General features: G+C 36.7%; 1 protein-coding gene across 15 annotated transcripts in view; it reads left to right on the forward strand.

Moving 5' to 3' along the window:
• The window catches only part of CADPS2 (calcium dependent secretion activator 2), a 315,444-nt gene that overhangs the window by 129,717 nt on the left and 159,790 nt on the right, over positions 1-25,937 (forward strand). For all 15 annotated transcript variants that reach the window (XM_080575606.1, XM_080575607.1, XM_080575605.1 and 12 more), the window contains 4 exons: positions 1,268-1,348; positions 2,341-2,577; positions 6,600-6,721; positions 24,307-24,418. In XM_080575606.1, coding sequence (XP_080431732.1) covers positions 1,268-1,348; positions 2,341-2,577; positions 6,600-6,721; positions 24,307-24,418 — 552 coding nt within the window. The remainder of the gene's footprint in view (positions 1-1,267; positions 1,349-2,340; positions 2,578-6,599; positions 6,722-24,306; positions 24,419-25,937) is intronic.

The raw sequence follows: 25,937 nt of genomic DNA on the forward strand, positions 1-25,937 counted from the left end.
ATGCTGCAATGAACCTTTAAGCAATAGATAGTGTATTTTTGATTATTCAAAAATAATCAGATTTTGTATTTGATTTTTTGGAGGAAAAAAATGCTTAATTTTCAACAAGGCTTTAGTTCAATGAGATCTACTGAATTTAGCAGAGGACTGTTGCAAGGAAAATGTCATTATGTATTTGGCCTGGTGCATTAAATAGTGGTCTTACATAAAATGCTTAGTTTAATGGAATCAGTCGTTTTCCAGACTAATTGTGAGCTCTTTAGCTGAAGGTCTCATTTAATTAGAGAACCGATTTTTGCCAGTTTCCATCACTAATCAATTTCAGATTGTTTTTTAGTGAAGAGCAAGTGATGTATCCTTAGACATTAGCTGCATACTAAAAGCACTAGTTCATATCAGCATGCAGGATTGTGCCTGCAGTTACCCCTAGAAAAGGAAAGCCCTCCGTTAAGACTCTGATGTTTGTCTTTGTCCTTGGTTGGCACGTATTCAGTAAGATGACAAGTTGTGCCTGGCCTTTTCCAGATGCACCACACTTCTTCTTAACCAGCTCAGCCATGCAGGTCAGTCCACTAAGATGAAGCCACACTTCACCTACCCTGAACAAGTAAACCAGTGAAAAATGACTTAGGGAGGCTCTTTGTTGAGACCCAGCAATTCTGTTGAGGGGAAGAGATGAGTCCTTCCCCTTTACCTCCAGGACTGAAGTCTGAGTTTTAGTCATAATTATTTCTTCCATATGAAAATATTGGAAGCTCAAAAACTGGATATGCCTTGATCTGAGCAGCTGGCCAATATTCGGAGAAAAGATTCATGTGAGTGAAATAATATATACTTAGAAGGTATAGCTGTGCAGTTTTCTCTCCCTACGTCTAGTTCCAGAGGATCTCATGGCACCAAAGAGAAAAATTCCTTGCAAACATTTTCTCAGCTATTCTGTCAGTCCAGTTTTCTGCTTCATGGACAAATGTTTTCAGTGGCTATTTTCGTAAGGAAATAATGCTCCTCCTATTTAGGCTAAGTATTAAAAAGTCAAGGGAGTAAGGGCTACCCTTCAGAGTCCGTGACTGCTGTGGATAATGGGTGGCTCTTGTATTTCTTTCATCTTGGTAAGACTCAAAACTATGTATTTGCTTAGTGTTTCAGAAATTTTAAAATACAAAGATTGTTGCAAATCATTTCTCTTTTCTTTTTAATTTCATTAATTGCTATAAAGTGTGTGTTCCTTATAGTTAATATTATTTATATTTTTTGTTCTCTATGCAAGTTGGATAATGCAGATGAGCAAGCAGCCCAGATCAGACGTGAACTAGATGGACGTCTACAATTGGCTGAACAAATGGCAAGGGTAAGCGATTGCTTTGATGTACCAAAAATGTATCTTCTTATGTGATTAAGTGGGATGATACTTAATGTGGGTTTCCACTTTCTGATTCTGAAACTGAATATCATCTAACAGCATAACAGTCTGGGAGATGCATTTCTTGCTGCTGTGGAGTAGGTATGGGGCAGAGAGAAAGCAAAATTCGTTTTGAAAGGTTGTACACAGTGCAGTCCTGCCTTTTCTTTGTCAGCAAGTCCAGTGGTGAACCAAAGAGTATGTTATTTGCACATTTGGGAGTATGTATTTTGGAACTAAAGTAGATTGTATTTCATATGCAAAATGCATTATTCTGTACTTAGACATAACGTTTGTGTCTTATGACATGCTATATGTATACACTTTTAAAGTATGTAGAATATAGTTTACATTTCCAGTTTAAGTAAAAGTTCAGAGTGGTTGTATTAGCACTGCGAGTAACAAAGCTGAGTGAGCCTTGTAGTTCAAAATAGTGCTAATAGGGTAAATTATAAATTGCTTTTTTAAATTTTAGAAAGCCAAGTCTATTTTTTCTCTCTTAGAGCTCATATCTCATTTCAGTGGACAAGATTATGCCCTTCTATATTAAATATCACAAGTAGGATTGTTACTGTCCCTGGCCATTTTAGCACTCTATCAGAATCCAGACCTAAATGTGTAAAATAATTGTGTGTAATAACTTTGCATTTCTTTCTAAATGAATGACTTGTTATTAAAAATAAAAATAAGCAGCAGTAGGAATTTCAAGTTGCGGTTGTAGTTCAACTGTTTTATGTTAGAAGCATGAATGCAACTGACTTATTTTTGGACCACACAATTAGCCTTCTCATTACTGTTTTCAAGGGATACAAATAGTTAGACATAGGAATTCAGACTTTTATTTTTATTCAATATCTATAAGTGAGAGCAAATTAATAAATTAATATGCTATACAGCACAGCATGATTTTTTTCTTCCCAACTTTTTTTTTTCCTTCCAAGGAAAGAAAATTCCCAAAGTTCATAACAAGAGAAATGGAAAACATGTACATAGAAGAGTTGCGGTCTTCAGTGAATTTGCTGATGGCAAATTTGGAAAGTCTTCCAGTGTCTAAAGGTGGGCCAGAATTTAAACTGCAGAAGTTAAAGCGATCACAAAATTCTGCATTCTTGGACATAGGAGATGAAAATGAGGTTCAGCTGTCAAAGTCTGATGTGGTCCTCTCCTTCACATTAGAGGTAATCACATATTTCAATGAACATTTGTTGACAGTTTAAATTACTAGAATGTCCAGAATGTCTATTTCTTGATATTTTTTTGTTACTAGTCCTTCCTTGGTCATTAAAATTTTTTTTTTAACTAGTAAATTATGCATTGTCTCTGATAATTAGGAGTTAGAGTTCATATGCATGATATGCTTTCCTCTTACAGCTGTAGCTACATTTTGTTCCACACAGCAATGTGGGCAGTTGAATCTCCTACACAACTGTAACTTTAAATGAATTCCAGTACATTAGGTACATAGGCACACTTTGGAACATAATGATGAGACACTACGGTTGTCAAAAACTCATTTGCAGAAGTTTACAAACAAGTTGTATTTTCTCACTGAAAGCATTTAAAGAATAAACCAAATCCAAACTTTCTTATTGTTGGTCATAGTAGGCTGATTTTTATAAGTTTTTGCATTTTTCTCAAGAGACAAACTTGTATTTACGGACGTTATGCAGGAAGTCTGCTCTACAGGTATGTGGTCCCAATCCACATTGAGCTCAATTCACTTTAAGAGGAAGACACAAATACAGCTAGTTACTTAAACATATCTGAGGAAAGCATCATTGGTCAGGTCCAATTCTGTACATGTGAATATCAGGAAATGCTGATCTCTGTCTCTAGATAATAATACAATCAAAATGTTTCCTGGTTGCATAGTATGTATTTGTCTGTCAGAAGATGCCACATTTAAGTGCTATGCACTTTAAGTGGCTTCAGTTTGTGTAAGACACTGGGTAATGTTAAGTGATAAATATTTCAATTGTTAAATGTTTTAAACCAAACAAAAAGCATGTATGTCTCTTAAACAATGTATATTCTTAAGTGAACAGTGCATCTGTTTTTTTCTTGTAGTGTTGAAAATTCAGATCTAATTTTCTTTGTTGTGTCAAAAAAAGTTTAAATCTTTTATTTAACTGTAAAAGAGAAATTACTTATCCTGCCATATGCTACTTTAATATTACTAGCTAATAATGTATAAGGCCTACAAATATTTTGGAAGAGTAATAGGATCGATCCATCTATCATTCTATACACCAAAAATTAATAGTTCATCCAGCATGTAAAACTGGTGTAGTATAGTGCTGAAGTATATGAGATGAAGAAGTAATTTTATGATTCTTGTGCTGAATCCTGTGGCCTGCCATCACATGTGCTGTTTCTACCTAAGGTGGACTGCAGAGCCTAGAGTGATGCCATCAGTAGCAATAACAAAGAGTAGTTCTAAAGCACCTGAAAAGTACCTGAAAAAGCTTTTCAATAATATATATATATTTTTTGTCTTCAAGAAAGTTTGCTTGTTGAGGGATGTAAAATGAAGAAAAACTCTCTCTGGGCTTCTAGAGAGAAATATTAAGTATGTACTAAAAATTATGTGATATTTGGAAGGAAAACACCAAAAGATTGAAACAGTCATGAAATGAAAAGTGACAGTAAATGTGATTTCCAGTAAACTTGTTACTTGGAGCAGTTTTGGTCTGTTTGCAACCCTGCACACCAGATATGTTAGATAGACTGTTAAGTTTGCAGAACTTAAGTTTTTTGGTTGTTCCTTCCATTACTGATAGAGAAAACACAGAGGTTCTTCAGGGTTAATGATCTGCCTTTCATCTTGGGCAAGCAAAGAATTAAAGTGTTACTCTACAGGTAACAGTTTTAAATAGGGGAAATTTTCATTTTAAGCATGTTGTTAACCACATAAGTCAAGTTTCTTGTCTATGAAATATGTATATGTGTCTTATTCTTGGGAAGCCAAATCTCACAGACAATAAGGGCAAAAGGAAGCAGCTGAACTGATATTCATTTAGACTGAAACATGGGAGAGCTGTTCTTTTTTATGCAAATCAGAATGGGCAAATAACAAAACCTGATTGCATGTCCTTGGAGACAGAATACTTTATTTCTGAAAAAATGTTAGATGATATATATACAATTTCATACTTCTTGAGTAAGTATGGTAACCAGCAAAAGCCCCACTGAGAGCAGCTGCACAGGAATGAACAAGAAATCTATAATGTTATAACATTAGTACAAACAAACAAACAAAAAAACACCTAATTGGGCAGGTGAAGTGTGGTGGGGGTTAATGCTGCCACTGCATTTCATTGTTAAGACAGACCAGCAAATTATTATTTATAATGTTCTGGTGTGAATGGACCTTGTGCTCTAAGACAAGAGATGCTAAAAGTGACAGTGACTGTTTTTGCAAGTTGGATATTTCATCAATTAGCCTATTTGCAGAAATTTGTAAAATAAATAAAATATCAAAGCAGTAGCAGAAGACTTAATTGCTTATGTTCTTCAGGTGTTGAACTGTTTAAGAAATAGACAAGTAATATTTAGAAAGCTGTTCATCAGCTAATGAGCTAGTTAATCAGCTAGTGACAGTTTCCTTCCTAATGAAATGCAGGTTTTTTTCCATTCCTAGAATCCAGAAGTGCTAGCAAAGACAAATATGCTGTGCAATTAAATTGGAAACTCAAGGAAAAGTATTAACATAAAAAATTAATAAACATGAAGCCTGCATTCAACAAGGACGTGTGTTTGACATGTGGAAAGACCATATAGGCAGTGTTAGCCAGAAGGATCTCTTCTCAGTCTTCAAGTGACCATTGATCACTTTTATAGCTGTTTGAATTTCTGGACCACAAGCGATGGAGAAGAACAGAGATAATTACATCATTGTCCCTGAATTGCTGTATTATTTATAAAGCATAATAGGCAGTGTTGATAATTTATGGGTAATGTAAAAATGTTCTAAATGGTCAATGACTGTCACCTCACTGGACTTTTGCAAGACATCTAACAATTGCTGAGATTTTAGGAGTTTTAAAGTACAAGGGATTTTAAAACTAAGGGTGAATCTGCCCTGACACAGTTCAATAAAAGTGAACTGGCAAATATGCAAGTAGTTTGATAGCCAGACATTTTTAGTGGTTGCTTGCTGACCTAAGAAATCAATTGCTTCTAATGAGACTAGAAGTAGTCGTTACTTCTGTCACCTTTAAAACAATCAAATACTGTGTTTTTGTTGTTGCTGTTCAGATGAGGGCAGCTTCTCTGCTGATTAAATGGATAAAGTTTTTCACAGTTTCTTAGGCACAAATGGGGCTGAAAAGGAAAGCAGCTTTTCTGAAGCAGGCAGGGAAACGGGACTTTCTTTTCAAATCTTCTCTGAATTAGAAACATCTGAAGTGTAAAAATTCCAATAGATTCACACTGTGACAAACTGAAAGGTGTATAAGAGACACAGAGCAGTTGAAGTTAGACTGCATTTGGCTCTTCTGGACTATAACCGAGCAGTTCAGAGGAGCTGAAAAACTGTGGGATTTGCCAAGCCCAGAATGTCCCTGGTGAGGAAATTCTCAGGGCACAGCTGGTAGAGGTGGCTTTTTTTCCCGTCTCTTCCCCCCACATCTCCATATGCACACTGACTGCACCTGCCTGCAAGAAGTGAGCTGGGAGAAGAAAAAGGGGTAGGTAGTGGGGGAAAAGTACTGCAGCTGATAGTGGTGCTCTCTGTCATGATAGAGATGAGTTTCAAGGGTTGCAGCCTCCTTGGTCACAGCACCATGATTAAAACTTCCAAGACTTGATTGGTTTGCTTGTCTCATTTAACAATCTCAGTAACCTTCTATAAATACTTACTTGGATGACTGCTTTAAAGAGACACCTCCTCATGCATTAACATTTAGAATTATATTTAGACATTGCTCTCAAATTCAACTACTAGCATTGAAACTATGGTTGGAGTGAGTTTCTGTCCAAGTAGAAACAGAGCAAAAATTTCCATTCCTAGTTTATGTTGCTGAAAGTAGAAAAAGAAGGCAAAATTAAAACTTTTATGTCTCCAAAGATTTGAGACAGTGGGGTGTTTTTTGTTTTGTTTTGTTTTGGGTTTTCTGTGTGACATTTAATACCACAATAGCTGTGCTATGTAATGCTTTCTGAAGTCTGAAGGATGAACTATTTCCTTTCTTCTCCTCAGATCGTTATAATGGAAGTGCAAGGTTTAAAGTCAGTTGCCCCCAATCGGATTGTCTACTGCACCATGGAAGTGGAGGGGGGTGAGAAACTTCAGACAGACCAGGCAGAAGCTTCCAGGCCACAGTAAGCTGCTCTGCTGTCGCTGTGTACAACATCCTTTCCTTTCATATTGTGGGAGAACCTACCTGAATAGCTTTACAATTTTTACGATTTAAGTTAGCACTACATTACATGAGGTTTTTTTCTGAGTTGTTACCTTAAATTCTTTCTAAAAAAATAAATTATAGATAATATTTATGGTGAAGTAAGTATGAAGTGTGAGCACAGTCTAAAAAAATACCACTGAATGTATGTGTGAGGAAGGGAGTTGGATGGAGGCTGCAGCATTGTATCCTCTGAAAACAAACCTCTTGAAAGATGTTAGCCCGAGGTGATTTTATGTATTCTAGGTTAATGTGCAGGTGGCCTTGTGGAGTGTAACTTGTACAATTGGTGGAAAATCAATACTCAGTAATCAGTCTTGACAAAACTTACTCACCTGCTGAGCCTATTTCATTTTAAATTATAGGATCCACTTCTTCCAATTAATTTTTGAGGGAGACAGTCAGCAAACTGACTTGGAGGGGAAAACATCATGCCATCTGTACTTGAACCAGTCAGTGTGGCATAGAGGAAGAAAATTAGGTGTGTTTTTTGTTGATTTTTTTGACCTATGCACTGACTTCAGACACTTTTCTCTCTGTTAAAATGTCATTTGGAATCTTTCGTAGATAACTTTCCAGATGGTGTGTTGGGGTTTTACTGGCACCATAGTGTGCCTTGTGAAAAACAATTTAGAAATTGCAGTTGTTACGGTATCTGAGAAAACACCTTAAACTGAACTGGGATGATAGCTTCTATTCCATTCAGACCACAAATACGGATTTCTGATAGGCAAAATTATAAGCACAGCATTTATGTACCTCTTCTGGGTCTGGGAAGAGGAGAAATAGAAGGAGATATTATTTGGTAGACTTTCTCCTAGCCGTAGAGTTGCAGCAAATTTCCCAGACAAGTAAGCCAGCAGCCTGCTATAGTAACATTCAGATGAGCTTTTCAGAATTCCAACGAGGTGGAACAAGATGTAAAATATAGTTGGCACACTCCCTGGCTTGTGGTCCTTCTCCAGCTCAGTCATATCATTTGCATGGGGTACGTGAGGAACTTCTAAAAGCAATGTCAGTGTAAAAAAGACGTACAGATATATGTGTTGAAGCAAGGCCATGAGTGGGTATGCAGCATCCCCTGCTCATCTGTTGACTTGTTGGGGCATTCTCTGGTGGCTTGGGGTCCCATGCGAGCTGCATGGATTTGTCATAGAGGGCGCATCTCCAAGCTCTGCTTCTCTTCAAACTCTGAGTTGCTCTTGTGCTCTTACCCGCAATGAGCACATATAACATTTGCCTACTGTCACAGTCAAGATTACCTTTTTATCTGAAAGTGCCTGTCTTTTTTTCCTCACCCTTGAACTTGTCAGCTTTTGTTTTAAAGGCTTCATTAACCTCTGGTGTCATTGGTGTGGGTCTTCAGACTTCCCTAAATCAGCTAGAATACAAAGATCCTTGAGTCTTAAGCAAAGTCATTCTATTTCCAGAAAACAGTTTTGTAGATGTTAAGGATTTTGTTTTTCTCAAGCTATTTCCAGATACAGTGGACAAAATATGTCAGGAATGGTTCATGATCAGTTCATGGTTGACTTATTACATATTAAGGCTGCAGGTAAAGGTGAAGGTTGTAAAGCCAATCAGAAGATATATTTTGTGTATAAGATACGTCCCCTAAAAGTTAACAACTAAGTCAAAGTAGAAACTTTATCAAAAGGAAGTTCCGGAATAGATGGAGTCAATATGAGATCAGCTGGAGTGTTTGTAGGAAAGGTGGTAAGGTTGGGACCTGCTATGAGCTTGTAAACTGATTTAGAGGATTTCAGGCTCAATATGTGAGAGTTGAATATGTATGAGTATTTGAATACAGAAGAATACAGAATTTATTTGCATTTGAATACAGGAAACAGGTTATAGGCAATTCCATAAGTGTTGTTGGATGAATAAGTTTCATATGGATTTTTATGGAAAAAAAAATGCATCTTCAGGAAGTGGAGGATTGTGAGATGCCCTGAACTGTTCACTGGAAGAACAGGAATGGGAGTTAGTGGTGCTATTGACCTGTTAGCCTGCAAAATAGTTTGACTTGAAAGGCCACAGCTGATAGAACTCTTAGAATAGCATAAGAACCAGATAGAGTTTGAGTCATACTGTTTTCCATTGCTGGCAAGCATAATTTTGAAACTCTGGCATACGGTATGCTTATGAGCATACAGGGAGATGTAGTTTTTGAGCATATATTGAGATGTAGTTTGAGGCAACACAAGAGGATATTAAATTAGGCAAGCATGAAATTAGCAAATTATGGGCAGACAGCAAAGAAGATGGAGGAAGCTGCCTATGGAACTGGAGGTCCTTTATTCCACAGTTTCATTTTTCTGTTAGAGCCAAACAAGGTTTCCTTGACAGCAGCCATATTGCTCTTTTTGTTGGTAGTGAAGGAAACTAAGAGTCTTGGCAGAGATTAATCAGGAAATTGCACAGGTGAGAGAGAGCCTAGAAAACATTGTTATAGGTAGGGAGGGGTCCCAAGTTTCAGAAGGTGTCCTTTTTCTCTACCACAAACTGTTTCCAGTCCTCCTGAGATCTTTCTTCCCTTTATGTCCAACACATCCCTCATCTCAAACAGTTGTCTACCTCCTCTTTCCCCCCTGCTTCTTGCAGCACTCATCACAGTTCTCCAGTAGGGATGTGCCAGGAGGGTGGGAAGGAATGGATGAAGGGTTGGATGTTCTCCTGCAAATAGGAGGGATGGGAAGAGGTGGAAACTGAAGCAATTTTCTGCTCCTGTTGATGTTAGTAATGTCATTGCTTCTGCCTTCTTTTCCCCTTAGTCCTTTGGCAGCAATGGGGAAAGTTGCCTAAGTAGAGTCCAGTGACCAGCCGGGCCAGAAGAGCCAATCTGTTTCATTTCTGATACAGAAAAATGAAGCCGTCTGCTGCCCTAGGGTACTGCCTATCTTGCCTGCTGCTGGAGCTGGCTTCTTACTGGGATAATTTTCAGTACCATCATTCTGATATAAAGGAAAATAATCAGCGAGGCTGGAGGAGAAAACACAAAATTCATTGTAAAAAGAAACTGAGAATTGAGAAGAGCTGTAGTTAATCTTGGCTCTTCAGATCACAAGCAGTAACATATTTGCAGTGACAGATCCCAGATAAAGGAGAACATAACTTCAGACTTTATACGGTATGTGCAGCTAGAAAAGGGTAGCAAAGCTCTTGTACTAAGAGTAGAATGAAACGGTGATGGAAAATGAATTTTTCACTAGCCTGGGGAGACTGCTGGCAAGAGCTACGAGTCATGTGCTTCTCACAGGCATTTTCTGTAGTTGCTTTATAGTTTTGAACTGATAAATTTGTAGATAAATTTGTGAAGAGAAGCAGCGTAAAGAAGTATTTATGCCTGGTGTGTTTTTTTATTTTCTTTTTTTTCTCTCTTTTTTTTTTATTTGTAAAACATCAGTGTACAAACAGCAATGCTACTAGTCAGAAGTTTTGACAATGAAAAGGTGAAAACCGGGTGCTCAGACAAGTGCTTCAAAATGGAGTGCAAACCAATGTGACCTCAGAGTGGAGATTAATAGAAGCATGATTTAAGTAGAGACTGAATTGAAGATTTATCTGCTATTCCAAAATGCTGAATATTTCACTCAATGACTTTTTAGAGTATGTATTTAAGTATTCTTCTAAATCCTTGAATGCTTCCGTGAGAGTAATAAGGAAATTAAAAAAAAAAGGTTTGCTCTTCAAGGCAAAAGACTTAGTTAGAGTCCCAGAGAAAAGAGCACAGTTTTATCCTAACAGTTTATCAGTAAGAAATATTTTCTGGTTTCTTAATGCTTTTAACTCCTGCCTGCTTTCTGTCTCTTTGAAAAATAAATTGTGAGTTTGTATTGAAGTGCTTCATACAATTATTTTCTACTTTAACAAGCTAAATGAAGCTGATTATATGTATGTTACTGAGTAGTTAATGGTCATTCTAAAATGCAAATGCTATAAAGCAATATATTTTGACTGAGCTTAAGTCTTGGACGATTTTACAAACCAATCAGTTACACAGCTTCACATGCAAACTGTATAAAAAATTTATTACTGCCCTGTGAAATACTTCTTCATTCCTCCCAACTGTTTCCTGCCTTTTAGCCCTGCTGAAAATCCTTCCAACATAGACTGTGACCTTTTCTGCCAGAGATCAGTAGCAGAGCCTTTAGAGGACCCCCTTCAGCTGTAGGATGCTTTGCATAACTTTGTTGCTGTGGCACCACAGGGGACATCTTGCAAAATCCAGTGCTAATTTCATTTTTCAAATGTTACTGATGTGGCTTCGTTTTTAGTCGTGTGGAGTCTGGTGTCCACATGTTTTCTTATCATTGATTTTATTCATTCTGAATATTAAATAATGTGGTGTCTTGAAAGTGTCATCTTTTGGATGTGTATGGTCGTGCCTAAAGATAAAAGTTGGGAACATGCTATGTTTTATCACTACAGGTGATATTCTGCTGTCATATATTTATGAAATAGAAAAAGATAATATCTTAAATGATGAGAAAATTTTGATGCAACCAGTTTATTCTTCAAGACAAATGAGATGACCATATTTTGCTGCCAGTGGCTACATAATCTTGTAAAAATGTCTATTATATTAGAAGGGAAGAATGTGAAGAATGCATGATTAAATATCTGACCGAAGGAGGCAGGGAACCACAGTCAAGATGGCACAAATAAAATAAATGCTGCTCACTTTATTTTTATGCAATATTCTACCACCACTAATTCCATAAAGTATTTGAAGTATGACAGTATTTGCAGACTCATAATCAAAGATTATTTGGCAAAGATTACATAGAAGTGTTTAAAAACAAAACAAACAAAAAAAAAGGGGGGAAAAATGGTCTTAACTTCTAAAATGTAGAACTTCCTGGAATGACATGGTTGCTCAAGAAAAAAAATATAATGTTTGATAATATGGCTTAAAATGAAGTTTCTGAAGAGGAAAGAATAGACATCATTTATAATCTGTGACAATCACTTTTGAAGCATCAGCTAGCTTTGTTTCTTTATCATAGCCCCTGCAACTTTCTAATGTTTATTTTTGATTGAGAGAAACAAAGACATGACCATGTTGGTAACTAACTTGTGGTTGCATGACATAGTTATACAGTATTTAAGGAAAAGGGAAGGTACAAATTTTTTCATCTGCTATTTGTCTGTGCCTAATGCAACTGCATAAATACGATTAAATTTCATCAGTAATACTTTAATAATATTGTTATTAGTACTGTTCAGCAATCATTCCATATATTATTTATAGACGTAGTAATACGTATTATTGCTTTTGCACTGGAAGAAAAGTATAATGAAACAGTTGTTTCTGTGAATGAAACAGCCTCATATTGTTTTGGGTCTGGAGTATAAAACTAGAGACTAAATATAGGAAGAAACAAGGGAGAGAAACACAAGTATTGACTAATCAGAGAGGCAGTAATCATAATGCTTTCTTGCTGGCAAGCCAACCAATTCTTCTAAGGGTGTGGTTGTTTTTTTTTCCAGTTATTTTTCTGGGTGATTTTTTTTTTTTAATGAGTATCTTTGCACATGGAATTTTTACAGAGGGATAATGAGATTGCAGTTTCATAGTTCCTGATCTAACTGTGCTTACCTTGTTGTTCATATGCTTTCTGTTATAACTTCTGAGGATAAATTGTCTTTAGGATTTAGCTGCTTAAACAGTGTCTTTTACTTGATGGATTTCAACTGTTCTTTTGACTATTACCTCTGGAAGTTGTTTTTTTTTTTTAATTACAGATAAGTGCAGTGAAATCCAAAGCTCATTTTACAGAGGATAACAAAATGAAATTATTCAGTATAATTTGGCATCCAAGCTTTTCCTCTTTAAAACATAAATGCATCTTACACGTCATTTGCAAAAATGAGTCTGTGTATGAGAGGCTCTGTGTGTTAATAGTAAGATTATTTCAAAGGCTAAGCATGAGACATAATTTCTAATTATGTTGATGTGGACAATGTAGAAAACTTGGCTAAATTGAGCCTGATCTTTTGGTAAATATTATGGAATTTTAGGGAAGCCAAAAGGTTAAACATCATGACAGGAAACAAGGTGTGTGTGCTTTCATAAGCCATGTCTGAATGAGTTGCATACTGATTCTTATCATTTGCTCAAAGATTCGTCCTTGTATCTTTAAAGGATGAATTCTGTCATGGCTTTCATTTTGTCATATGTCAGTAAGTCTTTCTTCTTTGGATTGTCATGATTGGAGCAATTCACAAAATAGGATAGAAGAAATTACCTTGTAAAAAATTGGGTGCTATGATCAAATAATATATATGCCTGTCCAGTATCCAGCCATGAAGAGGAAAAACAAAATTGCCAATAGGAAGCTGTCTGATGTTTTCTTGGTTCTGCAAAGGAAAAAATGGGAGAGAAAAATGCACATTTATCCCAGCCTGTGTTCTGGATTAATGATGGAAGAGTTTCACAAAAGGAATATGGATTCAGCTGAAAATTTACATGACAATTTTATCCAGTTATTCTTGATGCCTGATCAATTGCTTGCTCCTTTTAAGAAAGGAAATAATACCTAATCAGCTCAAGTATAAAGAGCAGTATGATATCCACAAGAAAAAGACATGGGGTTTCTAAAAAATTTCTGTACTACGTTTTATCATTGATTACTATTTCATATTGTCTAAGCAATTTTCCCCTCGCTTGTTACAGAGAAATAGGAATTTTCTACAGGCTTTTAGTCTTAAAAGATATTTTAAACTCGGCTGGATAATAACTTGAGCAACCTGATCTAATTGGCCTTGTGCTGAGCGAAGCTTGAACTAGATGACCTCCAGAGGTTCCTTCCAGCCTAAATGTTGCTGTGATTCTATGATTAACCCTCAAAATATTTTCTTGTAATCCTGTTTACCTAAGGGACTTGAGAAAATCACTGTTGTTAGAAGGGAATATTCACAGATCTGGCACAACAAGTGTGGTGTGGAATAAATTGAGATGAGAGGAGGAAGGAGGTAATTAAAGTTGGTTGTAATCTCTGCTCCATTTGGATAGCTAGCAATAAACATAATCCTCCTGCCACCAGGACATACCTTTAATTTTCTTCTCAGTCTTTTGATTGTTCTGGCTAAATCCTGGTTGTTGTTCTGCTTCTGTGTGCTGAACATGCTAATAAGAGACTGAAAGCAACCAGTATTTCTGCCCCGGTGTGACATTTGCACCTCTGAAGACTGTGTCTTTGGTGCACTGCTTTGTGCTGCAGCACTGACCCCAGATAGAAAGCTGGTGAGATGAGGGTATCACGAGTAGGTTCTCCTTGTGGAGTGAGGATATTAACCCTCCTCTTCTAGTCTCATTGCTGGAAAGTGTGTAATTACATGAGGTATCTCTTCCTTGATACAATAATAAACTTTTTGCCTTTTTTTTTTTTTTTTAATTCTTCAACCCAAACCCTTTCTCAGATTCCATTAAAACTATGGCTTTGACAGATTTTAGACAAAAACTGACACTTCTTTTTGGTGGGGGGGAGAAAAACCAAAAATCTAACAAAACCAAGTGCTTGGTAGGATATCAACATTTACTCAAGAATAACATCACGACTATGATAAGCTTTTCTGGGATGACTGTCTCCCTTTAAAATGTAAAAAATGCCTTGCAAGCCCAATATCATTTTTATGTTCTATTTTGTAGTGCATTTCGGGAACCTTGGGGTTTGAAGATGCATGTCCTGCTGTTATCACCTTCACAATAACAATTAAGGTTCGGAGAAAGACAGTTTACTTGCTGCTTAATGAACATGATTTATCTGTTTCTAGCCTTGTTCCCACCTGATCCACAGCAAATGTGACTAATATTTTACAGACAGGCATAAGCTTCCTCTAGCGTTGCACTAAAGCATCCATAGATGCTTTAAACTGGAAAACATTTAGCTGTGAATACTGCGGTGTTGAGCCAAAGCCAATTAAGTCCTGCTTAGAAGAAAAATATAGTGGATCAGGCTAAGCGTCATACTAACATAACTACATGGTCTCAGGCTGAGTCAAAGCGAAGGCAAAGGCAACTTACATCTGCCTGCAAGAATCACATGGAGAGATGGAGGTCTGTCAAAAAAAGGTAGGGGAGGAACAGATTACCTCAAAATTTTACCGTGAATTCTAGTCTCCTCCTGGAATACTCTGGTAGAGTGGATTTGAAGTTTGACATTCGGTCATCTTTGCCTGCCTCATCTCTGGAAGACTGAATTACTGTAAATTTTTTTTTTTTTTTCCTGGGCAATCATTGGTGTGAAAACAGTTCCTTTGTATTTTTGTAAACTTTGATATGATCAGAATTTCCCATTTTACATTCTCAAAATATAACTTTTTCTATCTTGATTTGAAATGACTTTTCAAAATTTTGCTTGTATTCATTGCAAACAATCTACTATGGGTATGTTGGAAATAATTTCTAAATATTTGACCAAATGCAGTGTTCGAATCGGAACAGATTATTTTTGTTCAGTTTTGGTTTGTTGTTTTGGGTGAAGAGAAAGTTAAGGAAAATGACTTTAAAGAAGGAAGTTTAGCGGTTTGCTTTTTATCCCCATTCAGTTTAAGAATACTTTGTATGTCACAAATCTTCATGACAGAGAACATTTTTTCACCCCAATTTGCGAAGACTCTTCTTTCCTGTCGCTATGCTAGCATGTGCATGGATTCTCAGAGGTAATGGTGTCAAGAGCTCTAATACTTTGAGAATGCAAAGTAGTCCACTGAGCAGACGTAGAAAGAAAATTTATAGATCTTGAAATTTCTAAGTAACTACTTAGCATGTAAGGTGTGAGTCTACAGGTTAATGTGCCTACTTGAAAGCAGTGCCAGCAGATTGAGAGTAGGAGGACAGCAGAAACAGAGGCAGAACAATGTGGACAGCAGATAAGAACAGAAGGAAGCAGAAAGAGAAGTAAAAGGGGCTTCAGAATAAAAGATAGGTGGTGTTATACCAGATGAAGTACTGAAATTTTCTGATTTGATTCCTGGATCTTCCCTGATTGTGCAGACTCAGATAGGTCAGTCTATTTTGTGATTTGTTTTCCCACATCGCTATACTGAGATGACAGTATCTATCTGCTTCATCAGTGTACTGTCAGTGTATCAACATTTGTGCAACATTTTGAAGGTTTAAAGTGTCACACAAATACTAAAGAACATTAAAAAAAAAAAAGGGGTTGCAACTTCTAGTAGCATTGTGATAGATCCATAATTTGCTGTTTCAAGACAAAAGTAAAGTAAATATCCGTATAGAAACTTTGAGAACAAATGGGCATGCCTTGCTTTTGTGTCCATCACCAGCCCCTAGCTGGTTTAGAAACTCAGTGGGAGACAGGAACTATTGCCTCTCGTGAATTCATCTCACTAATATGCAGCAACCATTCCCAGCACCCAGCAGTGTGTCAGTCTTGTTGCATACCCTTGAAAATCTTCACTCTGACTCGTCTTGGTTGCCTGTGCTGAAAGTGAGATGGAAAAGCAAGACTTACTAATAATTTATTCATAGTTTAATGTTTGTGATAAAAATAATTGTCATAATAGCATTCTGTAAATAGTGTTAGAGTGCAGTTTCCATTTTTCAGTGTAGAAGGCCTAAGTGAGTGCTTTTACTTTGTTGCTTATTATGCATTGAGCTCATCTCTGGTTTTCTTTCGTTATGTATTAGATAATTTTTCACTTTAAAGAAAAAATGTGACAATTTTGTCATTTTAATTTTTGCAGGTATTTTTTTTCAGATATTACCAGTGTTCTATATTTAAAAAGAAATATGTGATAGTGTTTAGCTTATTAACTCTGTGATAAATTCTTAATAATTTTTTGCTCTGTTAATTCCCTTATTTAAAACAATTATTATTTTTATCAAAAGCAAAAAAATCCCAGATGATCAGGTTTTTTTTTGTTTGTTTGTTTTACTTTTGTTTTAGTCTAGTTGTGTAGAGGAGCCTTACAGTATAGCATATTCATAACAAACAACATATCCTTGCTGTTGCCAAAATAATGACCAGATTTGGAGCTTTCATCTCTTCAGAGCAGAGTTTCAGAGAGGGGTTGTCAATGTTTTGTAATGGAATCAGCCTTAAAGCCTTTAACATTTCTGCCGAATCCTTAGGAAAAAAAAAAAAATCAGTCTTTGTCAAGGACTATACAAGGTGGTGACTAGACAGTGCATTCAGAAGTTGCATTCTACTTAGAACAGCATGTGCAGGTGTTGAACACCCAGCTTTTCTACAGGGGAAGTGGTAAAGAGATGGCTTGTTGGACTGGGTTTCAAACAGCTAGTGTGCTCACTCAGAAGTTCCCAAAAATAGATATGCAAAATGTTGAAGAGTGGAGGGATATACCTGAGGAATGTTCTTTGCAAATGCAGGGTACACTTGGACATCTTTAGGTCAAGAGTTGTCCAAACCCTTCCTGAACCTCTGTCACAGCAGAGCTGCTGTTGCCATCCCTTTCCTAAAGGGATTTTTGCTGCTCCTTGGGAGGCGGTGGTCTTCCAGCAGTGGCTCCATTTCTGTCCTGCCTCCATACAGAATCTGCTTGTTGATAGTAACAGCACCCACCTTACCCGACTGTGTCGATACTAGAAAGTGAATTTTGGAAGTGGTGGCTGCTGCTGGAGGAAGAGTCAGGGAGGAAGTACTTCTTTCTAAAACCAGAAAGACCCTGTTACTACTCCAAGGAACGTGAGAGGTCCAGCCAATGTGGGTAGAATGGTAAAGGTTGGACTTGCATAGTGGACACACTGAAGTTAGACTGTTTTTCTGGTGTAGGCATATATGTGGAAATACCTTAAAAATAGTTTAAAGGGGTATGTGTAGAACCTTGTTTAGGTGACATCAAAGATGACACTTAAAGGCATATGACTTTCCACCCTGAGACCAAAATGTCCTTTTTTTCCCTGTATTTCCCCTTCCTTCTGTCATCCGTCTCTCCAGAACAAGTTATCTTTCTCATATCCATATTTTATAGTTTTAGGAGGATTTTAATGGGAACCTCAGGGTTAAAACCATTGCAGGAGTAGTGCTCCTTCACAAGCTGACAACTTTAAGAGTATTTATGGAATGTATCACAGTTTCTCTAGCGGGGATTGTAAAACAATGAATCTGTAGTTCTCAACAAGATTTTTCTATAAAATTGTGTAATCACAGTAACACAGGGAAGAACAGGGTTGAGACATGTAAAAGATTAGACAAGATTAGTTATGAATGTCTAAGATACTTGGCAAAGCCCATGGATTATTTTGCCTGAGCATGAGGGTCATTTGTGCCTGTACTGTAAAAGGACATTGTGATTTGTTTAAAACCTGCTTACTGCATTGCCTTTCAGCTGCAACTTAATGTGCTGGCTCTGATGCTGGAAATTATGCTCCTCGCACTTCTATCAAAATAAATGAGTAATTTTCAAGTAAAGAAATAAGAACAGGTAGACTGCTTTTTTTCCAAGAATATTTGCAATCTGAATCACATCATAAGAATTATAGAATGGTAAAAATATACAAACTCTTCTCCTTGTGGTTTCAAATGTGGGCTTGAAATCCCACTGATGTAAAGGAAAATATATACATAAATATGCAGTGATTAAAATAATCATTGTGTTGCATATAAGGAATATTCATTACTGTATTAAATCCTTGATGCTATATAATAAAGTTTATATAAAATTTAAGTTTAAGTTTAAGTTTAAATAAAGTTTTCACCACTTGCACTGTGAGTACAGTTCCTGACCTGAAGATTATGGAAGATTATGGACATCTATTTTTCTACACCATTGTATGTTTCCAGACAATACAGAAACAACCAAGTCAATATAGATTCTTGAAGCAGTAGAGACTTGGGCATGTTTTGAAGACCTGGATATTGTATTTCCAGCTCCAAGACAGCACAGAGGAAGTGCTGGCAGATCACCACTGCCCCATGGAGCAGTCTGCTGCTAACAAACTGGCTTCAGTGGGTTGTCTTGCTTATTCCAACCCAGTAGCATGTCCCTCTATAGATAGGGAATAAAAGAGCTCCTCAAGAAGACCTCACAATGAGATTTAATGAAGGATGAAGAAATATTTTGAGGTAGATTTATGCAGTAGGTTTAAACCATGAATCAAACCTGAAAAGGAGGCACCAAGGAGACCAACGTGCTCTAGTTTTGGTTTCAAATAGGCAAAAGGAGATGAATTCTTAATTGCTGAGGAAAATCATATCCCAATGGTGCAAAATTCTTTATGTTTGATGTTTTGTCAGAGAGAAAATGTTCCAATAAGTAGTGTGAAAACAAATTTTCTAGATGTTTGCCTAGAATAATAAATTTTATAACATTCACTCCCATGTAAGACTGGAGATTTAAGGTCTCATAAAGAAAAGTTTTGACTAACAGAGACTGTGATTAGAGTGGAAAACCTGAGATAAATTTGCTGCTATTTCCAATATACAGAATGTGCTCTGAAATGAAGTAGAAAAATAAATTTGCTTAGAGTGGGTTCTGTGACACAGTGATAAGTCTTCACCTGAAATAAACATCCAGTGCCTTGCTGGGAGTGGGATTATCCAGGCTACTTTTGCAGTGAAAGGCAATGAACTTTGATAAAGGGCTCTGTCACTAATTATGTTATCTGCCCCATGTAGCTCTGACACCAGCAATGAAAAGAATGTGATCATCATTAAAGATGATCAATCAAATAATTCAAATTACTACAGAAAAGAGAATAAGTAGGTGAAACAGGAAAAATGATGAATACAAAGGAAAATAATGTAGAAAAATCAGAGCCTGAAGAGGTAGGATTTTTTTTAGCCTTAAAGTTGGTGGTTTTTAGAAGTCTAAAATACTGTTCATGTGCTGCAGCTGACAATGCAGTGGAACACTGCAGCATTTAGTGCTGAAATTATTGCATCTTCTGGATATTTTTCTAGCAAAATTTAAAAACAAAACAAAAACAAAGAGCAGACAATAATGGGAATGTTTGTAACTTAGTATGAATACCAAATGAGATCCACACTGGCACTGTTTGACAAAAGTTTTGTCAGACATTTCCCATGTTGTCACATCTAGCCCCAAAACCATGCACATTAGCAAAACTCATTGGACAGATGGCTTCTCTGAATCTGTGAAAGTGGCTAATTTGCTGTTACCATCACTTACTCATATTTGGTAGTAAAAGTATATGCTAGTATAAATATGAAAACATTATATTTTTCTATTACATTAAGAATAGTTAAAAAATTATTAAATATGTACTTCTTGTTAGAAATAACAATTTCAGAAATTAGGTGGATTAATTTGCCTGTACTTCTTATCACTCTTCTACAGTTCAGCATCTGCATAATTGAGCAAGCTTTAAAGAAGTGACCTGCAAAATGATTTGTCTCAAATGACATCAAAATGGCACATTCAATTTCCGTCTTTTCTGTTTTCACAGAAAGCCAGGTTGGAACATACAGGCTTACCTTCTCCTCTGTATGAAAATTTAAGTCAACTGCAGGATTTATTTTCTAACAGGAAATGTTTTGCTGTTGTTGCAATTGAAAAGTAAAATACGAAGAAAAGAGCTTTTCTTCGTTCCGTGCTCAAATTCACACATTGTTGGTTCTTATTGAAAAAGTTTTAAAAGTGTTCAATTAAACAACTGATAAGTTATTCAGTCATACAAATTACAGTGTCCTTCTCCGGGAAGATATCAGGGTGCAACCCTTACCTTAAAAGAAAAATAACTATTTACCTGCCTGTACCTTATGGCTTGGCTTTTAAAGGAAATGTTCCACAACACCAACTCCAATGAGATGAAGGAGAAGTGAGAACAGGAAAATTTAATGTTTCAATTGTTATCTATAAACGTATTTGATAGAATCCAAATGGGTTTTGGAAGAAAAATGTTTAATTTTTGAGAAACCAAGTGGATATAGTTATATTAGCACATAGGATCTATGAATTGAAATCAGAAATTTCAGTAATGGTGATCAAGATTCAGACCATGGTAATTACTGTTTAGATATTAATTCCATGAATTGTTAGGAACTAATAACTCCTAACCCGTTCTTCACCATAAAACTTAACAGCTCCTTTTACAGATATATAGTTATGGAATAAATAGCCAAAAATATGGAAAAAGTTGAAAGAATTTTACAATAGAAATTTCAAGTCATTCAGTAAATTCATATTTATTGTCTTGGAAGGCTATATTTATGATCTTGGTGTTATGTAGTTTTTGAAGCAGTTTACCTGCACAGTTCTTAGTCATGGATAATGATAGGACAGTAGCTTCTCTGTAGTTACTGTTTGCAAATACATGATAGGGTAATTTTAAGATGGTCTGTACACTGAAAATCTGATAGCACTTTTTAGCCTTTCAGGTATAGAAGCTGGAAGTGTGATATTCTATTTTAATGGAACTTGGTTAAAATGAAGTACTTAATAAAGAGTAAAAATAAATTGATAGCATGATGAGCTATCATAAAAGAAAATAAGCAGGGGGGGGAAAAAAGTTGAAAGCTGTCAAATCTTGAGCACCAGTGTTGTTTGATTTCAGAACAGCTAAGTGTATTGCAAAATAGGCTAGCTTATATATAGGCTAGCAGAGATATTTTACTCACTCCATCCCTTATTTTGGATCACCATTAGTAAATGTTGAGTACCTCATATCTTGCTATATTCATGGCACAAACTTTACAGCAGTATTTTATTTTTAGCAAGACAAAAGTTTATTAGTGGATGCCGGTGATGCAAAATACAGATCACCTAGACAGCAAGGCCATTCTTATTACGGTGTTTCATTCTATATTGACAAAACAGAAAAATGCAAATTGTGAACTGTTATTTCAAGCAGTATTCATGTGAGCTAGCCTGCAGATGGGGTTTTAATATTTTACATTTTGCTTACGCTATAGTGTCTGTCTTCTGCTTCATGCTGCATCAATGACTGATGCATTAATAACATGCATAATAACATAATGTCCTTTTTGATGTACAGCATGTAGATAGAGCAGTTTCTTTTTGGACTATTGAATCTCTTATACCCGTTCTTATTCTTGGAAGAAGCAGACTAAAATGTTACCACTTGTATTTTGGGTGCTTTCTCCCAAGTTCTGATTTCAAATGGTATGAAAAAGGATACTTGTGCAAAGCTCCAACCAAACAGTGCTTGGGTTCTTGTAATCCACAGGGAATTATAAGGGAGATGAGCTATGAGCCTTGTATAAGTTTGCCGTGATATTGGCAGCTGAGATGTATATAACATCCCTACAAGTAAGCTAAAAAGCTAAAGAACGCAATCTTGGAATTGCCTTTTCCAATGGAATATAGTGCTAGTTCTTGAGGAATGCTGTTCAAGTCTAGGCAGTAGAAGTCTGTGACCACTTGCTTTATCAGGTAATTCACTTCAGGTAATTCACATGGTCATAAGAGGCTGTAAGACTTAGCTGAAGTCCTGATCAGCAAAGAGCGTGGAGATTAGTGCATGGAATATTTCCACCATGAACACTAAGCTTTGGGAATTGATCCAGACCATTGCTTTTCAGACAAGGACTTTCATTCCCTGCTGTAGTTGGAAAAAGGTGTGGGAGGATGTCAGTCAAAGACAGTGATCATCTCTCATGTTAAAGATGATTCGTCTGATTTCTTTACTTCTTCTGTCTGTGAGTTAATAATAGCACTAGATCTTTGTAGAGAACCTCTTGTTTTTGTTTTGTTTTGTTTTGAATAGGAAAGAGTTTTTCCTAATTATTTGAGTGGTCCTGTCCTTCGTAGTGTGCACAGTTCCAGGCTTCTGGGAGCTCAGAGACAAATACATCCTTGTGCCCCCTCTCTTGAGAGTGCAGCTAACAACTTGTTTAGATCGTGTTTGAGATTGCAATGTAGTATTCTTCCAGGGTAGTGGGATCTGAGGGGAGACTGAAGATAAGAGAATTGCATCTTTTATGAAAGTGCTTTCTTCTTGGAAATCTCATTTCTGTATTGTGACAAAACCTAACCCCTGGGACTGCCTCTGGGAAGAGCAGCAATGCTAGGCATTATCTTGTCCTGCCAGTACAGCATCTATCATCAATCACAAAACAGGTTTTCTCCGAGGAAGGTAATTTCTTGACAGAGTCCCTGTTTCAATTTTTCAATTAGTGCCTTGGCTGAGACTAATGCTACATCCACCACAGACACAGGGACACAGAGAGAGAGCATCTGTCTAACCCAGGCAAAGCCAAGACAGAATAGAACAGAGATTTGGTAAACTTTCAGTGAACCTCACGTCTGTAGTTCAGCCACCTGTTCAGCCACACTGCTTTATGCAGAACCACCACTTTCTTAAGACTTTTTGGTTTCTGTTATATATTACTTTCTAGATTTTGTCTTGAAATCTGTGATTCATGTTAGTTGAAAGATTCTCTTTTTCCTATTAAGATCCCTTTTGCAGAGGGATCATACAGCTGTATGTTCATTTTCCAGAATGGAGAGACCAGATAAATTATTCTTGAAAGTAAAATTAAAATATCGTTTTTTGTAAATGAGGTCTTCTAAAGTTTTAGCTTGTGTGATTTTTTAGAGTATACTCTTACAGTCACCTATTTTCTTTATTTAGTCAGTTTCTGATGATCACAATAACTTAAATAGTGGAAAAACAAATGAAGAGAAACTGAAACTGTGTTTACTTTTTGCATTTTGTTTGTGCCTACTAGCATAATCAAAATCAGTATGATCAATGCAATGAGTGCAGTGCAACTCTTTAGGAAAATGGAACACCTTCTTGGAGGAAGTTACAATCTAATTAGTATACTTTTTTTTTTTTTTTTTGGTACGCCTGGCACACAGAGAGGGGAAAGCACTGACAAACCAACTGAGATTAAAGGTTTCCAGCTAGAAGTTTGTCTACCTAATTTAGCTTCTCCAAAAACAGGAAGTCTTGTGGCAGCAATTATTTTGCAGTTAAAGCCACTCTGATGACTATGAAACAATTTTTCCAGCTTTTACATTTGTGTTTACATTTTTCCCCCATACATTCCTGTACTAAACTGTAACATCTCATGAAACATAAGGTTTTTCAAATCATACTTTTTGCATATCCATTCATCTAAAGATAAGCATATATGTGGCGTGTTTTTTTTTTTTTATTTAGAATCAAGACCTGATGCTTTGCTGAATGAGTGATTTGTATACACAATATACTGAACATAATATGTTTAGTAGAAAAACCTTTTTCTTGCTTCCTTGCTTGATTCTATTTTCCCCTGCGATGATATAATTTCCGTTCTTTGGGTGAGTTTTGCCATTAGCAATTTTATGACTGATTTTTGATGACGATTGTCATACAGAAGAACCCTGATTTGTCTTATCACAAAGAAAAGCCAATTCCATGCAAATATTTAATCTTGGATGTTCAAGAATGTACCTTTTCTCTCTCTCTCCTGCCCCCTTCTCCAGAAGTTTGGAAATTATGTTCTAGGAGTGCATTAGTGTGTGTTCTGTTCAAAAGATTACAGTCCTTTCACTCTAAAGTATTTTCTCTGTCCCATTTAAATTCTGTTCTTTTATTTATTGCAGATGGGGAACTCAAGGAGATTTTACCACTACTCACCCTCGGCCTGTTGTCAAAGTAAAACTATTTACAGAAAGCACTGGGGTTCTGGCACTTGAAGATAAAGAACTAGGAAGAGTGAGTATTATGTGTAGAAATGAGAAATATGTGAGAAATTATGTGTAAAAATGTGAACATTGACAAAGTATACCATAAATGGTGTAAGGGATTTGGTACAGCACTTGCTCTGCTGCAGCTCTACCACACAGTGTTTTTTTCTTTTAAGGACGACTACTCTCAGTGTTCAAAACCTGGTATGTTGACTTGGATTGCTTTTCAGAAATGTGCACTGTAGATCTGTTGTGTTTTTCTTTGCCTTGTTTCAAACCTTTCTTAAAAAATTCCTTGGTGACGTATCACTGCTTTAGTTATTCAATGAGATGTGAAGAGGGGGGAAACAGACTTGGCATGTAACACACAACAAATAACTGGAGAAAGGGAAGCAAGGACTAAAACTGGTGGAACGATGTAAGGGGAGAAGGAGTGACAGAGATAATGTTGAATTAAAATAAGAGTTCTCACTCTTGTACTGTTTTAGCTTCCCTTTTCCCATTTGCCCTATCTTGAGAGGATCATTTATCCTTTTTAGACCAAAATCAGATGTTAGAGAACGATGTATCATATAAAGAGGAGGATTTGGTGAAAGAAGTAGATAGGATCCACAGATCTTGCCCCCATCTCCTTTTGAAAATCTCCCCTCTGACGTGTCACAAATAGAGGGAGGATAGCTCACTTTTTAACACTCAGTTTTGTATTCAGGGTCATGGCTGTTTCTCATTCAAGCGAGGAAGGCTTGTTAGGAAGAGCAGGGCTCTTCCCCACTTGGCGTGCTCCTACCACAGGCAGCTGCTTAAGAATCGCTTCTCCCACACATTCTTTCACATTCCTGCACCCTTTGTAAGGTCAGAGCTGTATCCTCGGTATTACCTTTTCTTGCCTCCTCTTATGTCTTTCTGAGATGTATGCAAGGTCGCTTGGTGAAGGACCTTGCAGCTGAGCAGTTCAGGATCGGTGATATTTGGACTGGGAGCAATGAAAAGAGATGGGGAGAGGATGCTGAAAGTAATGCACAGTGCTGTTAAACACAGAGAAGTTCCTTCTCTGTCCCTGCTTGCTCAGTCCTTCCAAAGAAGCAAAAGAAAAGTCAGTGCAAAAGTGCAAGGCAGTGAGGAAGGAAATATATGGCTGTTGTGAACTGTGGCCAGTACAATCATTGCCAAGGAGTCAGAGAAGACAAGAAGCATTAACAAAATAAGGGGCTAAGAAGAACCAGGAGTGTTATCTGGAGCCTGTTGCTCTGCAGTGTTAAATAGTCAAAGTTCAGGTATAGGCCTTGGTCTGCTCTATTAGATTGCAGCTTATCTGCGTTTCTGGAACAGGAAGTTAATATGGTTTTAAAAGATTTTAAAGAATTGAAACATTTCAAATGGAAAATGTTGAATATAGACTTCACCTTAACTGTCTCCTATGGCCCCAGCTGATTTGCATTTTTTTTCCCTGTCTCTTCTCACTCCTGCCCTTCTTCTGACACAGCTGGATTTTTCAGCTGTTCAAACCATTTTAAAGAAGATAATAACTCTCTTTTCTTGATGGGGGG

Source organism: Anser brachyrhynchus (genome assembly GCF_964034855.1).
Source record: "Anser brachyrhynchus genome assembly, chromosome: 1".
Classification (NCBI taxonomy): domain Eukaryota; kingdom Metazoa; phylum Chordata; class Aves; order Anseriformes; family Anatidae; genus Anser; species Anser brachyrhynchus.